The following is a 19,711-nucleotide window of genomic DNA, read 5'->3' as shown; positions in this document are numbered from 1 at the left end:
AAGCCCAGGAACAGTAAAGCCCCCAGAAAGAGGTTCAATGTTGGAAACCTGCAGTCAGACGAAGTAAGAGGAAACTTCCAGGCAAACCTCAAAGCAAAGCTCGACGATGCAATCCGCCTCATGGACTCGTCCCCTGAAACCCTCTGGGATCAGCTGAAGACTACCATACTGCAATCCACTGAAGGGGTACTGGGCTTCTCCTCCAGGAAAAACAAGGACTGGTTCAACGATAACAGACAGGAAATCCAGGAGCTGCTGGCAAAGAAGCGAGCTGCCCACCAGGCTCACCTTACAAAGCCGTCCTGGCCAGAGAAGAAACAAGCCTTCCGTCGCGCATGCAGCCAGCTTCAGCGCAAACTCCGGGAGATCCAAAATGAGTGGTGGACTAGCCTCGCCAAGCGAACCCAGCTCAGCGCGGACATTGGCAAATTCAGGGGTTTCTACGAGGCTCTAAAGGCTGTGTACGGACCGTCACCCCAAGTCCAAAGCCCGCTGCGCAGCACAGATGGCAAAGTCCTCCTCAACGACAAGATCTCCATCCTCAACCGATGGTCAGAACACTTCCAATCTCTTTTCAGTGCCAACCGCTCAGTCCAAGATTCCGCCCTGCTCCAGCTCCCTCAACAGCCCCTAAGGCTAGAGCTGGATGAGGTCCTCACCCAGGATGAGACATATAAGGCAATCGAACAACTGAAAAGTGGCAAAGCAGCAGGTATGGATGAAATCCCCCCCAGAGGTCTGGAAGGCTGGCGGCAAAACTCTGCATATCAAACTGCATGAGATTTTCAAGCTTTGTTGGGACCAAGGAAAACTGCCTCAGGACCTTCGTGATGCCATCATCATCACCCTGTACAAAAACAAAGGTGAGAAATCAGACTGCTCAAACTACAGGGGAATCACGCTGCTCTCCATTGCAGGCAAAATCTTCGCTAGGATTCTACTAAATAGAATAATACCTAGTGTCGCCGAGAATATTCTCCCAGAATCACAGTGCGGCTTTCGCACAAACAGAGGAACTACTGACATGGTCTTTGCCCTCAGACAGCTCCAAGAAAAGTGCAGAGAACAAAACAAAGGACTTTACATCACCTTTGTTGTCTTCAACAAAGCCTTCGACTCCGTGAGCAGGAAAGGGCTTTGGCAAATACTAGAGCGCATCGGATGCCCCCCAAAGTTCCTCAACATGGTTATCCAACTGCACGAAAACCAACGAGGTCGGGTCAGATACAGCAATGAGCTCTCTGAACCCTTCTTCATTAACAATGGCATGAAGCAAGGCTGTGTTCTCGCACCAACCCTCTTTTCAATCTTCTTCAGCATGATGCTGAACCAAGCCATGAAAGACCTCAACAATTAATCCGGTACCGCACGGATGGCAGTCTCTTCAATCTGAGGCGCCTCCAAGCTCACACCAAGACACAAGAGAAACTTGTCCGTGAACTACTCTTTGCAGACAATGCCGCTTTAGTTGCCCATTCAGAGCCAACTCTTCAGCGCTTGACGTCCTGTTTTGCGGAAACTGCCAAAATGTTTGGCCTGGAAGTCAGCCTGAAGAAAACTGAGGTCCTCCATCAGCCAGCTCCCCACCATGACTACCAGCCCCCCCACATCTCCATCGGGCACACAAAACTCAAAACGGTCAACCAGTTTACCTATCTCGGCTGCACCATTTCATCAGATGCAAGGATCGACAATGAGATAGACAACAGACTCGCCAAGGCAAATAGCGCCTTTGGAAGACTACACAAAAGAGTCTGGAAAAACAACCAACTGAAAAACCTCACAAAGATAAGCGTATACAGAGCCGTTGTCATACCCACACTCCTGTTCGGCTCCGAATCATGGGTCCTCTACCGGCATCACCTACGGCTCCTAGAACGCTTCCACCAGCATTGTCTCCGCTCCATCCTCAACATTCATTGGAGCGACTTCATCCCTAACATCGAAGTACTCGAGATGGCAGAGGCCGACAGCATCGAGTCCACGCTGCTGAAGATCCAGCTGCGCTGGGTGGGTCACATCTCCAGAATGGAGGACCATCGCCTTCCCAAGATCGTGTTATATGGCGAGCTCTCCACTGGCCACCGTGACAGAGGTGCACCAAAGAAGAGGTACAAGGACTGCCTAAAGAAATCTCTTGGTGCCTGCCACATTGACCACCGCCAGTGGGCTGATATCGCCTCAAACCGTGCATCTTGGCGCCTCACAGTTCAGCGGGCAGCAACCTCCTTTGAAGAAGACCGCAGAGCCCACCTCACTGACAAAAGACAAAGGAGGAAAAACCCAACACCCAACCCCAACCAACCAATTTTCCCCTGGAACCGCAGCAACCATGTCTGCCTGTCCCGCATCGGACTTGTCAGCCACAATCGAGCCTGCAGCTGACGTGGGCATTTACCCCCTCCATAAAACTTCGTCCGTGAAGCCAAGCCAAAGAAGAGAGAATGGAACCTTTACTTTTTACCTTTGCCTTTACAATCAACTCCAATATCTTCCCAACCACTGACTTCAAGCTAACCAGTCTATAATTTTGTTTCTGCTGCCTCCTTCCCTTCTTGAATACTGTGGAGACATTTGCGATTTTTCTCTATGTAAAATCTATGTAAGATTATGAGGCTTTGACAGAAAAGAGGAATCAAGGACAAGATCATATCACCCAGCATCTTACTAAATGCCAGAGCAAGTTCAAGATTTGGTCATATTGCATCTTAAGTCTAACATGTTGCCCCTCCAGTGTCAGGGTCAAGGATGTTTCTGAGCAGATACATAAAGAAAAGAATGAGCAGCCAAAACTCATAGTCCATATTGGTGCTACGATACAAGCAGGAAGAGAGATGAGATTCTGCAAAAAGAATTTATAGAGATAGGCAAAAAGTTAAAAAGTAGGACTTTTTGGTCTGTAATCTCAGGATTACACCCTATGCAACATCCCAGCAAGGCAAGAGATAAGTATATAGTGCAGTCTAATGACTGTGGCTCCATATGACAATAACACCATCCACAAATTTGCTGACATTACCGAGGTAGTGGGTTATATAAATATGGGCAATGTGTCAGTATACTAGAGGGACATTGAAAGCTTGGCTGATTGGAGTACTAACAACAGCATTGCACTCAACGTCACCAAAACCAAGGAGCTGAGTGAGGACTTTCAGAGGAGAAAACCAGAGGTGTACAATCCAGTGATCATTAGGGGATCAGAGGTTGAGAGAGGGAGGAAATTTAAATTCCTGGGAGTCACCATCTTGGAGGACCTTTCCTGGACAACTCAGGAATGTTATTGTGGGGGGGGCCTTCCAGTCCTCTCCTGACTCTGATTTATTGTTTTGTCTTTAAGTGCCCGTTAAAACTTTTTAAAAAGTTTATAAATAGTATGAGGTGTTGAATTAACACCTAATGGTACATTTGCTAAAAAAAAAGTAAAAGGAAACATCAACAGATTGTTAAAAAATTACATTTTACAAAATTACCTGAGCCTACCTATTTACAAAAAGCCAGGACTCAGCGTGGAATGGATCCAGGAGAAATGGCAATAAGAGATATGCTGAATGGAAAGGCACCTGGTGCAGATGGGTTTTCTATAGAGTTTTATAAAGTTTTTTATGCTGATGTATCTTCTATTTATAAGGATGTATTACAACAAACTTATAATACTTTTCAATTACCTGAGTCTTGTTCTAACGCAATAATTACGGTTATACCAAAAAAAGATAAAGACCCTTTACAGGTTTCTTCTTGTAGACCAATATCATTGTTAAATGTAGATTATAAAATTGTAGCTAAAATTATGGCTAATAGATTAGCTCAATATCTGCCTAAAATTATACATGGTGATCAAACGGGATTTATAAAAAATAGGTATGCGTCAGATAATATTTTACGGTTAATAACCTTGATAAATAAATCTAAATTTCAGATGAATTATCCAATAGTGGTTTCATTGGATGCAGAAAAGGCTTTTGATAGAATGGAATAGAAGTTTCTGTTCAAAGTACTTGAGAAATTTTGTTTTGGTTCTTCATTTATTGGATTGATAAAGGCTTTATATAATAGCCCGAAGGCTAGAATTGCTGTTAATGGCCAAATTTCAGAATCTTTTAGTTTGATAAGATCTACTAGACAAGGATGTCCATTTTCACCTGCTTTATTTGCTATAGTTATTGAACCTTTAGCACAATTATTACGTCAAAATGAAAATGTTAAAGGTATGAGAGTTCTGAATGAGGAATACAAGATTAATTTATTTGCTGATGATGTTTTATTATATTTGGTGGACTCGGATACTTTTTTACCTGCAATTCAAGAATGTTTAGAAATTTATGGCCAATTATCTGGTTATAAAATAAATTGGGCTAAAAGTGAAATTCAGTGCATAAAAATATTACAAATTTGAAGTGGACTACACAAATTAAATATTTAGGAATTAATGTTAATACGAAATTTCAAGAATTATACTCAATTAATTATCTTCCTTTAATTAAAAAGGATTAAATTAGATTTGATTAGGTGGAGGGATCTACCTTTGTGTTTACTAAGTTTTTTTAAGGATTTATATAAAGCGATTAGAGAATTCTTATGGAAGGGAAAATTTCCGAGAGTAGCAATGAGAAAATTGATGTGGGATTTTCAATTTGGAGGTTTAAGATTACCAAATTTTCAGCATTATTACAAAGCAGCTCAATTTAAATTTCTTAGTGCATTAATGAATATGGACGACCCACCTAGTTGGGTAAAGATAGAAATGACGGTTATTTTAGAAAAATTTCCTCATGAGTTTTTGTTTCGATGGAATTAAAATTTACTACGAACTTACGATGTGCCAATATTGAAACATTTATTGAATTTATGGACAAGTAAACTTTAAAAATTGGGACTTAAAATATATATTCTGGAAGATTGCCATTAAATAATAATCAACTTGTTCCTTTTACGGTCTCCAATGCCACTTTGAAACAATGGGAAAAGAAGGGAATAAAAAAATTATCTGATTGTTTTTCTGAGGGTTGTTTTTGTTCCTTTGACGAATTACAAAGGAAATTCTATATTTGTATATTATCAAGTAAGATCTTTTGTAAAACAGTTATGTGGTCAACATATGATTTTATTACCTGAATCTAGTTTTGAAGAATATGTACTTTCAATACCAAAAAAGGGATATATATCTGATTTGTATTGTATTTTACAAGAAATTGATAGTAAAAAAGACTGGGATAAAGATAAGTTGAAATGGGAAAAAGATTTAGGACATAAAATTGCTGAAGAAGCTTGGATGGAAATTTGTCAGAATAGTATTCGGAAATTAATTAACGCTAGACTAGCGATGATTAATTATAATTTTATCCAGCAGCTATATTTAACGCTGGAGAAATTTAAAAAATTTGGTCTTAGTAAGTTGGATTCTTGTTTTCGATGTGATCAGACAGCCAATACTTTTTTGCATACTGTTTGGCTTTGTGATCGATTGCAACAGTTTTGGAAAGGTATTCAATCTATTTTTAACAGTTTATATAATATCCATCTTGTATTAGATCCTGATATATTTTTATTAGGGAACATGCAATCATTAATTGATTTAGGTTTAGAGGATTATCAGATTTCCTTTATCTATTTAGCTTTAGTCGTGGCTAAGAAATGTATAGCACTTACTTGGAAAGATAAAAATATATTAACTTTAGATAAGTGGTATTTGGAGATGAAATTTTGTTTGACTATGGAAAGGATATCTTTTTCAATTCAGGATAGGATGTCTTTTTATAAGTTAAAGTGGACTCCGTTTGCTAATTATATGCATTTAAGTTTGATTTAAATATATGTTTAAGCGTGATATTTTAGTATTGATAAAAAATATTTTTGTTGTTAGAATTTTTTTTAGGTTAAGTTTTATCTTTTTTTTGTAAGTGGGTATTTTTTTTCCATATATAATATTGTTAATTTTATTAACTCTTCACTCTTTATTTTTTGGGGGGGAGGGCTGGACTAATTTTAAGTTAGATTACTAATATTGTGTTACAATTAACGGGGGGGGGTTATTTTGTGTAGTTTTCTGATGTAATATTGTAATCATACCATTTTAATTTTTTTTTAAATTTTTCTTTAAATATAATTCTCTATTGTATTCATGTTATAAAATTTTAAATAAAGTCTTCAAAAAAAAGGAATGTTATTGTAAAGAAAGCCCATCAGCACCTGTACATTCAGGAGTTTGCAAAAGCTTGGTTTGACATCAAAAACCTAGGCAAACATCTACAGAAAGTGGGCTGATCGGCTGCATCGTGGTCTGCTATGGGGGCACCAATATCTCTAGCCACTTTTAGGTGTCCCGATGAAGATTATCCGCCTGCAGGCGCAGCTAGCGGAGTTCAGCTGGCACATTTAGGTGGCCACAGAATGGACAGCTTTCTGGCACCTAAACATGCCAGCTGACTGCTAGTCATCTAGCTTCAAAAGCAATCAGCAATCTGACATCTCGCCTCACCACTGCCTGACAGCCCCCTCCCCGCTGTCTAAAGCCCCCGGCGCGGGACTGCAGGGCTGGGGTGGCTGGCAGGGGAGTACAGGGCTGAGGCGGCCGGTGGGGGCGTATGGGGCTGGGGTGTCCGGGGTGGGGAGTACGGAGCTGGGACGGCCGGCGGGGTGGAGAGTTCGGTGCTGGGGCAGCCGGCGGGGGAGTACGGGGCTGGGGCAGCCGGCAGAGGAGTATGGGGCTGGGTCGGCTGTGCCCGAGAACCCTGACTTATCGAAAGCTCTCACCTTTTAAATTTAGTGGGATTTTGTGTGCGTGCGTAAGCCCCGTAGTCCCCTGTTGGCCACCCCAGCCCTGTAGTCCCATGCCAGGGAACTGTCAGGCAGCGAGAAGGGTAGGTGTCGGCAGCAGGGAGGGTCGATGTCACCAGTGGGGAGGGTGGCTGTCACCAGCGAGGAGAGTGGCTGTCAGTGGGTCGCCAGCTGACATAGGCACCTGAAAGCTGCTAGCAGCTTTGCCTGAGCTGCTTTCAGCTGCAATGGGGAATACTCCGAGCAGGATATTATACCTACTGGAGAAGGGTAGGGTGAGTAGACCTCCTAGCCGGCTTTACCTATTTCAGATGGCCACCCGACAGCCGCACAGGAGTATAATGTGTGGCTTTATAGTTGGGTATTGTGGCCATCTGAAAAGCGGCTAGAGAGATTAATTTAAGCACTCTTATTTTGCACATTATGTATTGCTATTTTTTTCTGGATTCCACAGTCAGTTTACATTTTTTTCTTTCTTTATATTTCTCTCTTTTCTATGCATAACTTTTCTTGAGAACTACTGATAAGTAGAAATTCTGCCTGACCTACAGGGAGAAGAATATCATGGTTGTATGTGATGCCCTGTATATACTCTGACAATAAATCTGAACTTTGACTTTGAACTTTGCATGTGTGGTTAATGAGCCGGTGCTGACGGAATGGCTTCAGGTATTTGGATCATTAGGCTCCATCTAAGGGCAGGTGGGATCGTTTCTAGAAGGGTGGGTTACCCTTAAAATGGAAGGGCAATAATATTCTTACAAGTCATGATCATTAGAAGGGTTTAAACCAGCATGTTAGGGATTATGTACCTGAGCTATAGGTTAGAATATTAAGATATTGAGGGGAAGGTAGATCCATCTGGGCCAGGGTATTGAACATGGCTGATGGGCTGGAGCACTTAGTTCAAGAGAAGATATACTATGGGTAAGGCAGATAAATTTGAAGCCTGGATCAATACATGGAACGCTGATATTGTAGTCCTTACAGAAATTTAGTTAAAGACAAGACTGGCAGCTCAACGTTCCAGTGCTCAGATGTGTCAGAGAATATAGAGATGAAAGCAAAAGAGGTGGGGGAGCTGCACCACTGATCAGGGACAATGTCACTGAGGCGCTTAGAAAGAACATCCTAAAGGGATCAACCAGTAAGGCATTATGGGTATTAAGAATAAGAATCAGAATTCCTGAATTCTTGGTCAAGACTAAAGTGCATGTACTAAATCCCCTGTATCTGCCTCACAGTGCCAGAATTCAGGGGTATTTTTCAAACCTAATCTATATAACCTTGCTGGAGTCCAATAAAAATGGTGCAGAATCTTAAAATGAATTAGGCACACTCTCAGGTCTTTTGACATTATTTTGATATTTTTACAAATTTTGTCCCATTCTTCCATCTCAAAAACCACATTCAGGTCAAGAATTTTGGATAATGATCCATGAGTATATTGATGACGTTTCAGGTTTTCAAATTCCTTTTTGCCCCAGACTCTTTATCTTGGAAGACACACTTGGGTTATTTGAGGATAAATATTTTCAAATCTAGATGCAGACAAGTATAATGATATAAAGACAAATTATACTAAGAGGGTGGAAGAATTTGGGAGGAGCATCATTTCAGGAGGAGCCTCAGAAATAGCTAAAGTAATAATTTCTGAATGCATAAATTACAAACAGTTGGATAAACTGGACATCTATACAAACAAATGGGACAAATATCTAGGTTTCCTGGGGGGGGAGGGGAGAGGGGTGGGAGTGGAAATACTGGTGGATGTAGTGGTGAAGCATTTTATGAATTGCAGTTTTTTCTGTTATTAGAGTTTTAAATAGACACAAGGTTATTATATTGATATTTTCTGCTTCCGTTTATTTTTATTTTATGGATAAGTTCATGTTTTGTAACTTAAGATTTACATAACTTTAACACTGACTCAAGGGTTTGGGGAAAGATTTTCTTAAAGAACTCAATAAAAAATTTAAATCATTAAAAAAATAAGAATCACAAGTTATTGTCATGAACAAGTCACAAAATTTGTTGTTTTGCAAACATTTATATACACGACCTTACAAAAAATAAATAAAAATAGTGCATGAAAAATCAAAGTAGGCAGTGTCTTTAGTTCATTGATTATTCAGGAATCTGATGTCAGTAGGGAAGCAGCTGTCCTTGTGCCATTGAGTGCTCATCTTTAGGCTTCTGTACCTTTTTCCCGATGGTAGCAGAGTGAAGAGGGCATGGCCTGGGTGGGTGGGGGGGTCCTTGAGCATAGAGGCTGCTTTCTTAAGACACTGCCTCTTGTAGATGTCCTCGATAGAGTGTAGTTTGGTGCCATGATTTTGCAGACTGAGTTAAGAACCCTCTAGAGATTTTTCTTGTCCTGAGCATTAGCATCTCTGTATCAAACAGTGATACAACTAGACGTAAAGCTCTCCATGGTAAACTTATAGAAGTTTTTAAGGGTCTTTGATAACATACTGAATCTCCTCAAAGTATACCTCACAAAGTATAGCTGTTGGCAAGCCTTCTTAATAATTGCATCAACATGGGGACTCCAGGACAGATCCTTGGAGATTGTAAACAGCCGCTCCCATCGGCTGCTCTGCACCTGCTGCAATTGTGTTGCAGCCACCATATTTGCCATACTGCGCATGCGCGAGTCCCTGCGAGGAGAGGCAGTTAAAAACAGAGCTTGGCTGATAGCAGATGCTGTTACAAGAAGCTCCCATTGTACATAATGTTATTTGAGTTTAACAGTAAAGCATCAACTAAGGTTATCACTTGTATCGTCTGCTTATTTGGTGCAATAACAAACAGAGATGTTGACAGCCAGGAATTTGAATTTCTTGACCCTCTCCACTACTGAGCCTCAGTGAAATCCAGTTTGTGTTCTTCTGATTTTCTCCTGAAATCCACAATCATCTCCTTGGTTTTACTAGCATTCAGTGCAAAGTTGTTGGTGCGACACCGCTCAACAAGTTGATCTATCTCATTCAGTTTGTGATTCTGATAACAACCTTGGTGTAATCAGCAAATTTGTAGATAGCATTGGAATTGTGCCTGGCCACATAGTAATGGGTGCATATGGAGTAGAGCAGTGAGCTAAGCGTGCATCCTTGAGGTGTACTTGTATTGATAGTTAGTGAGGAGGAGATGTTATTTCCAATTCGAACAGACTGCAGTCTTCTGATGATGAAGTCACAGATCCAGTTGCAGAGAGGGTGCAGATGTCCAGGGTTTGGAGCTTCTTGACCAGCAATGAGGGAATAATGGTGTTGAAGGCTGAGCAGTGGTCAATGCAAATGTATGAGTTGCTGTTTTCAAGGAGATCCAGAGCTAAGTAGAGTCAATGATATTGCACCTGCAGTGGATCATGATGAGAGGTGAAATGCCATGGGCCCAGTCCTTTGCTTAGGTATGTTTTAATCCTGGCCAAGACCAACCTCTCAAAGCAATTCATTACAGTAGATGTTAGTGCTACTGGGCGATAGTCGCTGAGGCAGCTCACTCTGCTCTTCTTGGGCACCTGGATGAGTGATGCCCTTTTGAAGCAGGTGGGAACCTCTGACTGCAGCAATGAGAGGTTGAAAATGTCCGTGAACACTCCCACTAGTTGGTTGGCACAAATTTTCAATAATAATGAATGAGAAAGGTGCAATGACTATGATAGGGTTCTCATCCTCTCAATACTCAGCACGAGATGGAATAAATATAATTGCAAATTATGAAAAGCTATAAAGCAGCATGGCAATCATAATACAGTAAAGCACTTGTTATCCAGAATTCAAGCAACAAGCAGCCTCAAGCAACCAACATTTTTTTTAAATGGCACACTTCAACATTAATTCACCAATCAAGCAACACACAATTTCAGGCAACTGTAAAATTCATTTATCCGGCATCTACCAATCCCCATAGGGACTCCTGGATACCAGGAGTTTTACTGCACATGACTTTAATTTCCCCAATAAGGTCTATGTGCTTTTTTACACTCACCTTCTATGCATCACCATATCAAACACCTTTTCAAAATTCAAATCTCCACACCCTGTGGCACAGGGTGCAGGGGCTTAACCTGGACAGAGTTTATTAGCTACATCTAGATGGGTTTCTTGTAGATAACCAATCCACGGAAGGGGCCATACAGGACCGAAAACTTGGAAAAGTGTTTGCCCAAATCAACCGAGTTTCAATTGGAGAGCATTTTGTAATCAGTGGAAATATAGGTTTTAAGATAGTTTTGGATCAAGATGAGACTGGATGGATTCTAGGAGAATGTGCTAAATTGTGCGAGGGCTAATTACAAATTTTAGATAGGAAATGGGGAGAGTAGATTGGGAACATCTTACTGGGAAAATCCACACTTGACTTGTGGGTGTTTTTTTTTAAAAAGACCAGATGATCTGAATTCAGGACTAGCAAATTCCCATGAAGAGAGAGGCAACGTTCCAGAACCTTGGATGATAAGAGATCTTGCAAATGTCAAAAAAAGGAAGCATATGTAAGGTTCAATAAGATAATTAGTAAGGGATTTTCATTTAGATCAATGGTTTTCAAACTCTTTCTTTCCACTGACATATCACTTTAAGTAATCCCTTACTAATCACAGAGCACCTATAGGATAGGGATTACTTAAAGTGGTATGTGAGTGTACTCGAGATGGCAGAGGCCGACAGCATCGAATCCACGCTGTTGAAGATCCAACTGCGCTGGGTAGGTCACGTCTCCAGAATGGAGGACCATCGCCTCCCCAAGATCGTGTTATGTGGCGAGCTCTCCACTGGCCATCGTGTCAGAGGTGCACCAAAGAAGAGGTACAAGGACTGCCTAAAGAAATCTCTTGGTGCCTGCCACATTGACCACCGCCAGTGGGCTGATATCGCCTCAAACCGTGCATCTTGGCGCCTCATAGTTCGGCGGGCAGCAACCTCCTTTGAAGAAGACCGCAGAGCCCACCTCACTGACAAAAGACAAAGGAGTAAAAACCCAACACCCAACCCCAACCAACCAATTTTCCCCTGCAACCGCTGCAACCGTGTCTGCCTGTCCCGCATCGGACTTGACAGCCACAAACGAGCCTGCAGCTGACGTGGACATCTACCCCTCCATAAATCTTCGTCCGCGAAGCCAAGCCAAAGAATGTGAGTGAAAACCACTGATCTAAATGAAAAGCAGGAAAGGCCTGAGGAATAGAATAATTTGTAGTTGTTTCCATATTTTAAAGTTATCAGCAAGTAAAATAACGAGAAGTATTTGCTATTTTGCTTAATGCACAGGAGATAGATGAATCACATTAATTATCTATTGGTTACAGCAATAAATAATTACCTTGGATAACTTGTTTTTCCACTTCATACTTATTTCTGGTCCCAGTTCATCTAACCTGTCAATCTGAAAGAAAATTTACAAGAAGAAAATACAATTAAATTAATCGAATTTAAATAATAGAAGGGAAATTAACATGCATAATAAAATTTACTTCCTCAACATTCCTGAAATATATAAAACCTTTAAGATCAGATCATGGTTTATTTTAAGATGAATAGCTAATAAAAACATAAGACATGTCATGATGTATTTTTTCTGTAGATTTTAAAAATTAAATATAAACCTTTAAATCAGTATTTCTTAATCAATGGTCCACAGCACCAACAAATGTTACTTATATAGCAAACAGGAAATATGTAAAACAAGGATGTTGTAACAGGTTGCTACAGCAGAAAGTGGAAGGACAACACACACCCGATGAAGTTATAAACAAGACTGGTTTATTGCACTCTCTGCCCCTGCTTATATAGGCCGTTTCCTGCCCTTGGGCCCAGTTTTCCCGCTGTTGTCAGCAAAAGTGACGTCAGCGGTATTCCGGTCGCTGATCATTCAATGGTCCCGCCACGTGGGCAATCAACTGAGGAGAAAGGCCGTTAGCCTGTGAGGGCCTTGTGTGATCACTGCATTCAACCGCTATTTTGTGTGTTAGCCCACCTCCCGGGTAGCAGGCCGCTACACTACCCACCCCCCAGAACCGGTAATCCAAGTATTGACCTTTGCCTTTGGTGGCCTGCCACTGGGCTGCAGGGAGCTGTATTCCATTTCCACTGCACTTTTGGTGCTGTGCAGATACCCAGGAGGACCCATGGTAGGTCCATCAAAGCTGCCTTCAGGTGGAACTGCTCCACCAACCTGTTGGCCTGTGGGTGATATGCTATTGTGTGGTGGAGTTGGGTTCCTGGAAGGTTGCCCAATGCCGCCCAGAGCCCCAAGGTGAATTGTGCACCCATCAGAAGTCATATGCTCCGGCACCCCAAACCTTCTGGGCTGATGGTGATGTCCTCTAGCCAGAGCCCTGTAAGCGGGAATCTCGGGGTCTGTCTGTTGTGCTTTGGCCAGGGCCACATAGTCTATCCCCTGGGATAGAGTCTGGATGGCCTGAATCGTCAGTCATGACAGTGCGTCAGCCACTACTTTGGTTTTACCAGCAATGTGTTCTATGTCCATGGTAAACTCAGATATGTAGGACAGGTGTCTTTGTTGCCTGGCTGACCACGGGTTCAATACTTTGTTAAAGGCAAAGGTTAGCAGCTTGTGGTCTGTGAAGACCTTGAATTGCTTCCCGTCCAAAAAGTATCTGAAGTGTTGGACTGCCAGTATAGTGGCCTGAGTTTACAATCGAAGGTGCTGTATTTGAGTTCAGGTGGCCGGAGGTGTCTGCTAAAAAATGCCCGGGGCTGCCCAATGGCTGTGTTGGAGGCATCTACTGTGAGGGCAGTCGGGGCATCTGTCCTAGGGTATACCAGAAGCATAGTGTTGGCAAGTGTTCCTTTTGCTTTTTGGAATGCCTCTGATGCTTCCTTGTCCCAGGTTATCTCTTTTCATCTCCCTGCCATAAGCATGAATAGGGGTCACATGATGTGGGCTGCTGCCTGTATGAAACAGTGGTAAAAGTCAATCATACCAGCAAATTCCTAGAGGCCCTTCGTTGTGTGGGGTTTGGTGAAACATCTGATGGCCTCTAATTTTTCGGGTAGTGGTGTTGATTCTGTGGCCCAGGAAGACACTTGTCTCTAACCCAAATTGACATTTGGCCAGGTTGATTGTAAGGCCAAAGTCACTCAGGCAAGTGCACAGTTGTCTTAGGTGGGCCACCTGCTCTTTACGATTGTGAATAGTTATCAGGATATCAGATAAGATCGACCTTGGAAAATATTTGTGCCCCTTGTAGATTTCCAGTGAAATCCTGTATATGTGGTGCAGGATATCTTCTGGTGTGTTGGCTTTGTAGAGGAGGCAGTAGTCTCCAGATGGCCTCCATCCTCCCATTGCCTTTGGTACAATGTGTAGGGGGGAGGCTCAGGGACTGTCAGGCCACCACACTATTCCCAGTTCCTCCATTTTTTGTGAATTCCTCTTTTACGAGGTTGAGTTTCTTGGGAGGAAGGCAGCGCACTCTGGCGTGAAGTGGAGGCCCCGCTGTCAGGATGTGGTGTTGTACCCCGTGCTTGGGCTCGGCCGAGGTAAAATGGGGTGTCACAATGGAAGGGAATTCAGCCAGGATACATGTGAAATTGTTTTCGGACACTGTGTCAGAATCGAGATGGGGGGCCGGTAGTGTGGCCTCACCCAGGAGAAAGTCTGGAAAGTTCTGGCATGCACCACCCTTTGAGGTCCACTAGCAGACAGTGGGTCCAGAGGAAGTCTGCTCCCATGAGTGCCTGTGCCACCGCCGCCAGTGTGAAGATCTACGTGAAGCAGCTGTTGACAAAATGGAGTGGGATGGTGCGGGTGCCGAAGGTCTTTATGCTGTTACTGTCCGATGCCCTCAGGGCCGAGCCTGGTTTCCCATTTCAGGTGTCGTAGACTGAGGGGAGAAGGATGCTAACCTCGGCACCTGTGTCAACCAGGAACCACCATCCAGAGAGAGAGTCCCAGACATGGAGGAGGCAGTCCTGTTGGCCAACCACCATAGCCACTAGCAACAGTTGGCCACGGCATTTCCCTGAAACATGCGGGGGTGGGGGGGGCGGCACTGGCAGGCCTCCGTACCTCATCTCTGATGGTAGAAGCAGTAATGATCGGAGGGGGAGTCCATTTGCTTTTCTGATAGTTGTTGAGACCTTGGCGTTCTCTGCGTACATAGCATAGCGACCTGTTCCATCACAGAGCTGCTGTTCCTTTTTGTTCTCCAGTGTACGTCCACCCAAGCGACTACTTTCCTGGGGTTGCTGAAGTCCTCTTCGGCAAGCAGCAGTCAGATATCCTTGGGCAGCTGTTCCAGAAAAACCTGCTCAAAAAGGAGGCAAGGCTTATGGCCCTTGGTCAAGGCCAGCATATCACCCGTGAGGAGACTTTGGGCTCTGACTCCCAGGTTGTCTATATGCAGCATGCTCGCGCCATGAGAGTCCAAGAGTTTGGGTAAAAAGCTCTTTAAAAGCCTAATTTTTGCCTTGTTCTGGAGGCTGCCAGAGATTGATGACTCATGCTGCTGTGTCCTGGTCAAGCGAGCTCCCCATGTAGTAGTACTTCATGGCATCAGTGGAGATCTGTCGGAGCTGGAACTGGGCTTTGGCCTGCTTGAACCATACCAGTGGCTGCACTGTCCAGAATGCTGGCAGGTTCAAGGAAATAATGTGTAGAGTTGACTGGTTGGTCATCTTCAGGTCCAAATGCTGTTTGAACCAGTCAGGGTCTCCATTGTAGCAGGTTGTCTCAGCAGAGAGTGGAACAACAACACACACCTGATGTGGTTATAGACAAGACTGGTTTATTGCACTCTCTGCTCCTGCTAATATAGGCCCTGGGCCCGGTTTTCCCGCAGTTGTCAGTGGAAGTGACATCAGCGGCATTCTGGTCACTGATTGGTCGATATTCCCGCTGTTTGGGCAATCAGACAAGGAGAAAGGCCATTAGCCTGTGCAGCCCTTGTGTGATTGCTGCGTCCAAATGTCATTTTGTGTGTCAGGCTGCCTCCCAGGTAGCAGGCCACTACAATGAAAATTTGAAAGAAAGTCTCAAGATTTTCCCACCAAAGGATACAACAACTACATTAGCAACCATTAAATTACTGCAATATGCAAAGGTGGAAAAATACATAATAAATATAAATGAACAGATGGATAAATATTCACAGTTACAGTCAGTGAAAGACCAGTCAAGGAAAAACAGTGCACATAGATCTTTTGGCAATCCCAGACTAGTTTATAGTAAATTTTGTCGTATGGGAAGGATCAAGAGCCTGATAGTTGTTAGATGAAATCTATTCTTTAACCTGGTGGTGCTGGACATCAGGCTTTTGTACTTCTTCCCGAAGTGAGCAGTGAGCAGCCAGCATGATAGGGGTCCTTTATGATATTGGCTGCCTTCTTGAGGCAGCATCTCACATTGACTTGGGTCCTCAGGTAAAGGAAGAAGCAGTGGCGTCCATATCATGGTTAACTACATGGTGATTGGATGTGACAATTCTGTCCCATACCTGCTCCCCTTCCCCATCTAGAATATCTAGTGCTAAATTGCCAAACCTTCTACCCCCCATAGGAATTCACTTCCTGATTGCAGTCTACATCCCTCCATAGATAGATGTTAAGATAATGCTGGAGGGTCTCCACCCCACAGCATATCCTGATAATCGCTGAGGACTTCAATCAGGCTAGTCTAAAGAAGGTACTGCCAAGCTAACTCCAACACATCACCTGCAACATCAGATCAAACACTCATATTCTACACTACTGTCAATGGACGACTACTGCTCCATTCCCAACCTGCATTTTGGAAAGTCGGACCAAATTGGTGGTACTTCTCCTTTCAGTACACAGGCAGAAACTGAAGACCATAGAACCACAGAACCTGGTCTGGGTAGGTAGAACAGCTTTATGACTGTCTGGAGTTGGTGAGCTTGATCATGTTCAAGGACTCACTGGCTGATCTGAACGAATAGGGCATAGCTGTTACCAACTTTATCAGGAAATACATGGATGATTGTGTTCTGATTAAGACCAGATCTGTGGTGTTCAGATCAAATGATTCAAAGAGATACTGGAAGAGCAGGTACAACCTCCAGAAAGCCATTATCAATGGAAAAACACAAAGCTGATGTTTCAGAAGAATACTCGGCAACTGTTGCAAGGCCTACATGCCATCACATCATAATAATAGAATTATTAATTTTGAAACATATCTACCAGACAAGCTCAATGCACTATAACAACACTTATGTCAGGTTGTTGTTCATTGACTACCAATCATTGTTTAAAACCATCATAGCAGCAATATCAAACTCAGCGATCAGGAGCCTGATAGTTTTTGCAAAAAGAACTGGTATTGAACCTAAAGCTTCTATGTATTATTCCTGAAGGTAGCAGTGAGAATAGGTGTGACCAGGGTGATAGGGGTCCATTATGATCTTGGGGTATCCTCGCTTGGATGTCTTCAATGGATGAAAGATTGGAGCCCATGATGGGTGTTTGCTACTTTCTGCAGCCTTCTTCATTCCTGGACTAAGCTGTGATGCAACCAGTCAGTATATTTTCTCAGTGCACCTATAGATGTTTGATCGAGTATTCAACATGCCAAACCTCGTTAAGATTTCTTAGAACATAGAGGTGTTTGTTGGCTCATCTTTAGAACATAGAGGTGTTTGTTGGCTCTATAAGTTTTCATAGCCGAAGGGTGGTAGTGGGGATGAGCTCCCACTGCTACACAAATGCTCTTCATGGCGTGTACCTCAAACAGCCTCTGAAAACCAAGTCCAACTCCTGGTGTGGCATAGCTCTTATGCCTGGCAGAGCTGTTCTCACAAACACAAGGAGTAAAGGTAGACCACTGGCACCTTGAAACCAGTTGCTCCGGACAAATGGGGCTCGTTAACCACAGATGGTAACTCATCTAGAAGAGGGAAAACTCCGATTTCAAACCTCCACTGCCTTGTGGCTATGCCCACTTATGGGAAAGGCTTTGGGAGTAAACCCTTAGGAAAAATTCAGTCGGAGTCCCGCAGGTGGCTAACTGCTGTACTCAGCACCGGCTCGGCAACTCCTGTGATGCTGCTTGTACCAAACTGTATCGACCTTCGTCGTTCCTTTGGACCTGTCATTAGCATGGGGGGTGGGGGGGGGGGGGGTCCTACTGCATGGGCAACAAACGGATCTCCATATCAACTCTGCCCTTGCTTGTGCTCTGGAGAGACCACTACACAGCGACTACCAGAGGCACAATACCGATGGCTGACCACTACTGTGGAGGCCAAAGAAGAAAGGTGCCTTCTTCACTGTCACCTCGATGTGGTGGCTCCAGGAGAAGTTCTCTGATATGTGAACTCGCAGGAATTTGAACCTACTAACACTCTCCTCCAACATTCCATTGACATAGACTGGTGCATGGCCCCTCAGCCTCCCCTTTCTAAAATCCACGATAAGTTATTTGGTCTCATTGACATTGAGTGCAAGTTGTTGCTCTGGCAATGCACAACCAGATTCTCAATCTCCATACTGTATTCTGACTCATCATTTCCCATTATTGACCCAACAGCAGTGGCATCTTCAGCAAATTCATAGATTGCATTTGAGCTGAACTTGGATACACCATTATGAGTGCATAGGGAATAGAGCATGGAACAAAGCATGCAGCCTTGAGAAGCTTCTGTGTTGGTGGTCAGGGAGGAGGAGGTCAGAATGCAGTTGCAGAGGGATGCACAGACCTCAGGTCCCTTAACTTGGTCACAAGTTTTCCTGGTATGTTGAGTGTTCAACACCATGCTACAGTCAATGAACAACAGCCTGACACAAGTGTTCTTGTGGTCCAGGTGATCTAATGCAGAGTACAGAGCCAGGAAGATGGCATCTGCCATTGACCTATTGCAATGATAGCTAAATTGAAGTGGGTGAATTGAATTTCAGCACAGAAACTCACACATCTTTGGGCATTGTAATACCGAGAGTGTTAACAACGATGTACTGTAGAGGGACAGATTAAGACCTTGACATACTCCACTTCCTATATGATCACACAGATAACACAAAGAGAACTATTCTGGTGGCACTGTGCTCTGTAACAATACATTCCAGCTGAGGTCAGGGAACTGTCATAAGTGTTTGAAAATAAGACATTTTGTCTGGAATTGTTGAGCTCCCTGACAGCAAACCCAGGGGATCAGTCACCTTATCCTACCATACCCTCCCCTGAATTGATGATAATATGTCATCAGATTAACATCCATGGATGATACTGATAACAGCATGACTATTGTCACTCAACTAGAAAAATAACTGCATTGATTTCATGGGACCTGATGCTAGAACCCACACAGATGATTGATGTGTGTGTGTGTGTGTGTGTGTGTGTGTGTGTGTTTGTGTGTGTGAGTGTGTTTGTGCGTGTGTGTTTGTGCATGTGTGTTTGTGTGTGTGTGTGTGCGTGTGTTTGTGTGTGTGTGTTTGTGTGTGTGTGTGTGCATGTGTTTTTGGTTAAGTAGTTGAAGTATTAAATATTTGCCTGGTCAATTTCTTGTGTGAGACCACATCTCTAAAAAGATGTGGTTTGCCTTCATTTACACTAAGAAATTAAAGCTATTAATCCTTGGCAATCTTGTCTGTTGGTTAGTTTATTTCTCTCAATATAAAGTTCTAGAAAGAATTCTGAAGTGAAGACTAAAGTTTTAATTGTAAACATTGACATGTTGCCTTTAAACAGAAGGAGTTTCTGATTGTCATAGAGAATTTAAAGTTGCTAGGTTTGAATATATGTTTTACGTTATCAATGCCTTTCTGCACTTCTTTATTTTTAAGCTTTAAAAGATTTCCTTGAGGTATGTGTGACTGTGAAGCACATTGTCCTGTATTCCTGACAGTTAAGTATATTTTGTTTGAAGTGTGCAAATGCTCTAGTTTTGAAATGAGGTTTGCCAAATCTTCAATTATATGAGAGATAAATGAGAGATTATGGAGAAATATGG

At 43.0% G+C, this 19,711-nt stretch overlaps 1 protein-coding gene across 6 annotated transcripts in view; it reads right to left on the bottom strand.

The window, feature by feature from the left end:
- Positions 1-19,711, bottom strand: part of LOC138760672 (uncharacterized) — a 184,149-nt gene that overhangs the window by 74,429 nt on the left and 90,009 nt on the right. For all 6 annotated transcript variants that reach the window (XR_011355793.1, XM_069931593.1, XM_069931594.1 and 3 more), the window contains one exon: positions 12,100-12,162. Coding sequence is in view for 5 of the 6 variants with exons in the window: in XM_069931593.1 (XP_069787694.1) it covers positions 12,100-12,162 (63 nt within the window). In the remaining variant the exon portion in view is untranslated. The remainder of the gene's footprint in view (positions 1-12,099; positions 12,163-19,711) is intronic.

Source organism: Narcine bancroftii, chromosome 4, assembly GCF_036971445.1.
Source record: "Narcine bancroftii isolate sNarBan1 chromosome 4, sNarBan1.hap1, whole genome shotgun sequence".
NCBI lineage: Eukaryota > Metazoa > Chordata > Chondrichthyes > Torpediniformes > Narcinidae > Narcine > Narcine bancroftii.
The sequence above is the reverse complement of the archived record's forward strand: the minus strand, read 5'-3'. Positions and strand labels throughout refer to the sequence as shown.